General features: G+C 36.7%; 1 protein-coding gene across 1 annotated transcript in view; it reads left to right on the forward strand.

Annotated features, from left to right (window-relative positions):
• The first annotated feature begins 305 nt into the window (after window positions 1-305).
• LOC137658521 (actin-binding LIM protein 2-like) overlaps window positions 306-6,956 on the forward strand; it is a 499,957-nt gene continuing 493,306 nt past the window's right edge. Inside the window, exon 1 of the mRNA XM_068393310.1 lies at window positions 306-709. Coding sequence (XP_068249411.1) covers window positions 706-709 — 4 coding nt within the window. The 5' untranslated portion in view covers window positions 306-705. The remainder of the gene's footprint in view (window positions 710-6,956) is intronic.

A 6,956-nucleotide genomic window follows, 5' to 3' on the forward strand; every position in this document is an offset into this window, starting at 1 on the left:
CTAATGATGCAGTGCGGCAGTTGGCTCCGCACCTGGTCAGGTGATAAGACATATCAACTACATATCACGACAGGCAATATGTAATAGGTATTAATGGGTTGTGTGAGGCCGTGGGCGTGGCGGTGTAAAGTAGAGGAAGGGGGAGAGGGGATATGAGAAGAGGGAAAGAAGTAGACTTGGGGGAGGGTGGGGAGGGGAGGAAAAAGAAGAAGAAGAAGAAGAACCAGGCACTGAGGGGTCCCTCTCACACAGGCTCAGGCCAACCCGAGTTACCCGAACCGAACCAGTCACTCAGTCAGTGTGGTGTGTAAGGTCTGTGGTGGAGGTATTTCATCGCTCCTGCTCTCGTTCCCTTTCCCGGGCGCTTTGTGGTACTACAGTGCGACCAAAGCGGCATCGCTTTTTTTCCGTTTATTTTTTCTCAATAGAAGGCCGTTGATGTAATATCAAATGGCCGTGTTTTTTGTAAGGATTTAGTTAGTGTTCGTGGCAAACTTCAAGATTCAACAAGTTACGTTCCCGCTGGTATACGAAGGAGGAATATAAGTTGTATTTCGCTTTCCACCCCATTCACGTGGTTAGCCTCATTGTACGAGCCTGGTCTGTCACCTGAAGTGCAACAACACGACAGACAGCCTGCCTTTGGCCGTCGCCGTCATCCGCAGTTAGAAGTATTCTCTCCAAAACAACTGTCATCTGATAATAATGGGTAAGTCTCTCTCTCTCTCTCTCTCTCTCTCTCTCTCTCTCTCGTTTTCCTTACGCGATTTGCGCGCAAGCCAGGCGAATCATTAGCCTAGTTCATTCATAACTTTCCTGGCACCCGAGAAAACCGGTTTTATTTAAAATCTATGGTCTATTACTCTTAGGTTTTAAATAACTTTAATCGTAAATTAACACTTTATACGAGGCTGCATTTTAAATTAGTGCTTTTGACAAATGTCATCCCAGTGAAACGATATATTGTCGGGACAGACACCTTACCAGTCCTGGCGTTGTCCCCGCCCATCTCTCTCTCTCTCTCTCTCTCTCTCTCTCTCTCTCTCTCTCTCTCTCTCTCTCTCTCTCTCTCTCCTGTCTATGTAGCTCTTCCCCCTTCTGTCCACTCTCCCCATATCTCGCCTCCCTTGCTACTTCCCCCTCGTCAATTCTTTCTCCCTCCATCCCGTTTCCCCTCGTGCTTGGCTTACCTTAGTCCTAACATTGTTCTTCCTCCGCCCTCTTGGCTTCCCGCTTTACACCATCATATGCGTTTTCCGGTTCCCGGCACCTTCTTATATTTGGGTTTAGCACCGATTTTCAGTTTCATTCAAGGTTGTCAAAGTAGTCCAGTTTTTTTTTTTTTTTCCCACAATGGCTCATTTGCTGGCCTGTCATTCCATTGGTGATAACGTTGCACCGGGTCGCATTGTACTGTAAACATGACCTTGAAAATGTTAAATTGCGTTCATTGTCGTATTCATGATGCTAGTTTATGAAATGATACTGTAATGATGTGGCTCTCTCTCTCTCTCTCTCTCTCTCTCTCTCTCTCTCTCTCTCTCTCTCTCTCTCTCTCTCTCTCGTTGATATCTATGTTATGTAAAACAGTATTGCATAACAAATTATATGTTGAGATTCAATTGTAAAAGCAGAGTTCTTTATGGGAATTGGCTTGGGGGAAAATGCTATGGTCATTTCGAGACGAGTCGTCTGTGCCATATGGGGCTGTGAGACTGGGCGTCTCATTTTCACATCTGACCCCACCCGATTTTTGTCGGCCTTTTCTCATCCATATAATCCCACTCTCCCCATACACAGATTATATATATATATATATATATATATATATATATATATATATATATATATATATATATATATATATATATATATATATATATATATATATAGGCCTATATACAGTATATATGTGTGTATATATACATATATACAGTATATGTTTTATATATAGGCCTATATATATATATATATATATATATATATATATATATATATATATATATATATATATATATATATATAGCGACTGTATATGCGGTTACATGTATGCAAATGGCTTTTCCCCTCAGTGGAAGGGATGTGTGTTAGCCCCTGGGTTTGTAGTATTCTTGAGTGATTAATAGCTTTAGTTCATCTACATCTTAACTTCGATCTCATACAGTCAATAGTTTATAGGTAATTACCTATCTTTCCTCATTCCTGGTTTGGATATTCCTTTCTGGCGCTGTCGTTCAGTTAGTTCGTCGTACATTTTGTGTAAGTTTTCCATAATTCTGACCATTACATGCATTCAGATCTAGGTAAGCATTTAATTTTTGCTTTATCGATTATAAGGCAGGCCAATATTGCACAGTATTTTAGAACTTTTATTCCAACTGTGAGCAGATTGTGGTATGATCTTCCTAATCTGGCGATTGAATCAATGGAATGTCAGAAGTTTAAAGCTTTCGTATATGCTTTTTTGCTGAGCGAGTTGACATGTCTCGTTTTACAGTTCATATAATTTTAACGTTATTTCTGATCTAAAATGTTTTATGTATTTTTAATTACTTATAGATAGTTTATTTGCTATTTTTTTTTTATTTCCTTTTCTCATTGGGCTACTCTCCCAGTTGGGGCTTTTGGGTTTGTAGCAATCTGCTTTTCCAACCAGAATTTTAGCTTGCCTAGTAATAATGATGATGATAATAATAATAATGTCTCTTCATAGTTTATATAGGACAGAGTTTTCTTAACATTGTTACTAATCTAACAATAGAACTATTTTTTTTGTTAAGTACTTCAAGCATATAGTTTATTTATTTGATTATTTCGTTTTCTTACTTAGCTGCTTTCCCGTTTGATGTCCTACTGCTTGTAGCATACTGCTTTTCCAACTAAGGTTTTAGAATAGTGAATATGGATAATTTATTTATCAACTGGAACACAAGACGGAGACAAAGATCATTATTATTAACATTATAATGTTATTTGGTTACAACTTCGAAGATTTGTAAATGAAAGAGGTTAAAGAACACATCTTTTTTAACATATATCTTTTGTGTTCTCAGCATAGAAGAATTTCTGTAGATATTTCAGTATGGTTCAAATTTTTGTAATGTCAGATGTGAATAACATTTTCTACAAATTCATTATGTAATTTACTTTGGCTAATTACACTTACTAATAAGAACTTGAGTATGCCAACGATTTATGGTTGAAATTTTCTATGAGTTTCCATAAATCTCTCTCTCTCTCTCTCTCTCTCTCTCTCTCTCTCTCTCTCTCTCTCTCTCTCTCTCTCTCTCATTCGGTCTGTTCCCTGACGCGTATGCATTTCCCCTCTACTGTCTAAATGAAGTCTACCGCAAAGGAGGACAAAGAAAATGCTGAGTATTGTACAACGACAATAGATCAGGTACCAGTAGTTACCGCTCTTCCTTTTCCTTTCTCATTCTCTTCCAGCTCTTGCTGCCATTCCATGTCCTCATTCTTCTCCCATTTCTTCACTCTTTCTTCCAAAACAACGTTGGTTCAGAGTTGCGTCTTGTTTCTGTATGCCCTCAAATTGTAGCTTTTTGTTTGAGAGTCGGACGGTAGGCACCTACTGAAGATACTCCTTCTAAGGAGCATAGAATATATATATATATATATATATATATATATATATATATATATATATATATATATATATATATATATATGTGTGTGTGTGTGTGTGTGTGTGTGTGTTTCTTAAAAAAAGACATTGAAAACACACATATATATATATATACATACATATATATATATATATATATATATATATGTGTGTGTGTGTGTGTGTGTGTGTATCGTGCGTTGCTTTGCTTGTTTGTGTGTTCAACTTGATAACCGAGTGGTCAAGTCTCGACTGTCACTTGTGCACCAACTCATAAGGACACAAACCAAGTATCAATCGACCCAAAATTGCATGGATTCGAGCCCTGGCCATGGTTGATTCTTTTTTTTTTTTTTTCCCTTTTTTAATTACGTTTGGGTATTGGGTATCTCGAAGGAGTGGTGGATTCGATACTAGTGTGGTAGTTTTTACTAAATGTTAGCATTAAAAATTTTCATATGTAACATTGATATGCACTCACTTTTTATTGTAGGCTACCGTATATGTAGGTCATCTTTATTCCTATACAAACATTCATAAATCGAAGAGTATATTTAAGTGAGTAGTACCTAATTGGTATCCAACGTTTAAAGATAACGCATTCACATCATGCGGGTATTTGTATGTAAGTAGGCCTATACTTGTAACCGGTGCACATATCCATAAAGAGAAAGGTGTGTATTCTCACAGTGAACCAATTACGTATTTTGTTCTTTGTGACCGTTATGTAATGACAGATATTGGTTGCCCATCACTTATTGATTTACAGTACTCTGAGTCAATTGACAATTTTTTTTTCTATCACTTTTCGCTGCAGTTACGTTCGTGTGCCAAGATTACTCAATTACATAAATCAATTTTGCGCAAGATTATTCAGTCCCTGTCATATCTCAAGATTAGCTTACTCAGCCATATCTAGCTTTTCGCAAGATTGGAAGTAGACAAAAAAATTTTGTTTAAGTGGCTGACCCAGTCTGAAGATGAATAGTTGCAGTCTTTTGTTATTATTATTATTATTATTATATTATTATTATTACTTGCTAAGCTACAACCCTAGTTGGAAAAGCAGAATGTTATAACCCTAAGGGCTCCAACAGGGAAAATAGATCATCCATCTTTCAATTTCTAAGAATTTTGTAGGAAGATTGGTGTTAAGTGTTCCATCCGCTTTTAGATTATTTTCTAGTTATATATTTTCTATATGTTTGTAGAAATGTTCAAAACTTCCAAATTCACGTGTTTCATGGTATAGTTACCTGGGCTACATACCCATTCTTTGAGATAGTGATCTTCATCCTGATCCAAAAGGGGGTTAGCCTACAACCTCACAAGGATGGTGGTTTTGGGCGAGCCTATAGGCCTACCTGATGATTCATCAGCAGCCATAGCTTGGTCCTCCCTGTTCCAAGCTTGGGTGGAGAGAAAGGGGCCAGGGACTGATATCATACATATATATATATATATTATAATATATGTATATATATATATGTATATATATATATATATATATATATATATATATATATATATATATATATATATATATATATATATATATATATATATGGCCAGTCTCTAGGGCATTGTCACTGTCCCTTGCCATTGATATTTATGAACGACCTTTAATCCTTTAAAGAAAGAAAATTGAAATTTTAATACGTATTTGTTCAATCAAGAACCTTCAACAGTAGACTCACATTACATGGCGGCGTCATCAAAATGCTTTAAGGCAGAGAAACCGAAGCCATTTTGCGATGGCTTGATATATTATATTCAGTGTCAAAGGTACAAGAAGGCGTAATCATCCCTGACACACCTCGTGAATGGGAAACTTTGATGCTCAATGCCATAATGGAAGATACTTGAATTATTGATGCTGGGGAAGTTGTTCACGATGCCATGATTTGCTGAGATTGTTCGTACGGGGATTTATTTTGTATTTTTCATTTATTTGGATTATCTCGTTAATATTGTTTTATTTACTAAATTGTTTTTGCAGCTCATTAGGGAACTACACATGAAAGTGGAGGAAATCTGTTTGACATAGAAATGTTAAAGTGAAGCTAATAGACAAATAATATACAGTATATATGTATACAGTATGTGTATATATATAATATATATATATATATGAGAGAGAGAGAGAGAGAGAGAGAGAGAGAGAGAGAGAGAGAGAGAGAGAGAGAGAGAGAGAGAGAGAGAGAATTTCAATTGAATTTTGCAAATGGTAAGATATTTCCAACTAAACTACTATATCTCGAAAGAGATTTTGTAAACCATTCCCAAGTTAAATTTTTCAATTGAATTTTGCAAATATCAAGTTGTTTTTTTTTCCAATTATTTTCCTGTATCACTTACCTACTGATTTTAGGGTGTTCATTAATTCTAAACTTTTATCACTCGAAATAAAAAAAAAAAACTATAAGAAGGAAAATGGGTCAAAGCTATGAAAGATTGGGCGTGAGTTCCAGCAGTCTCACCCCACCCCCTTTTCATCCTCCCCCCCCCCAGCCAGTATCTCCCACTTCCCTTGGTATCTTATTACATTATTGTCAATCGATTAGGACGAGATACTGAGGGCGGAGAGCTCTGCTGCTCCAGGGCGTCACGCCTCAACTTCCTTTTTATTTCTTTTCTCTTATTCCTCCTCCTCCTCCTCCTCATTCCTGTTTGTCTTCCTCCCTACTAGTGGCCCAGGTCTGGCCCAATTTAGATATTCTCTAGATATCCTCAGAGGAATAGCAACTTCCTGAGTTTCCGGTAGGAACGGTCTCTCTCTCTCTCTCTCTCTCTCTTCTCTCTCTCTCTCTCTCTCTCTCTCTCTCTCTCTCTCTCTCTCTCTCCATGGGAAGATGGTTCTCTGCATAGTAGGAATACCTAAGGAAAGATGATCTAAGGCTTTAATAAGCCTCCGTACCGGTAGATCGGATATTGGGGAAGCTTTTATGCTTTACTTAGGCATGTAATCGTGTTTATATTGTCGTTTGTATTGAGAATGGTGAATAAACATTTTCAGAAAAGTTCCCAGTAGGAAATTACTTATAATAGAAGGATATTTACTAGAGTCGTTAAACTTTTTTTTCCAGAGAAATTATTGGGTGTTTATGTCATTAAAATTTAGGATAGATTATATTACTTTTATGTTTTTATTTGAATTTTGTTTCGGGCAGAAAATTCTCAATTGGTGTCATACCTAAATATTTGCAAACGTTTTGTTGGGCGAGTAGGCCTAGTATCTGTAGAAGAGTTTGACTTTGCAATTACCCGTTTTATACTGCAAATTGTTATTTGGGTTCACAGTCTCGATATTTCATATTACCGGTATAATTGATGT

Source organism: Palaemon carinicauda, chromosome 19 (assembly GCF_036898095.1).
Source record: "Palaemon carinicauda isolate YSFRI2023 chromosome 19, ASM3689809v2, whole genome shotgun sequence".
NCBI classification, from domain to species: Eukaryota; Metazoa; Arthropoda; class Malacostraca; order Decapoda; family Palaemonidae; genus Palaemon; species Palaemon carinicauda.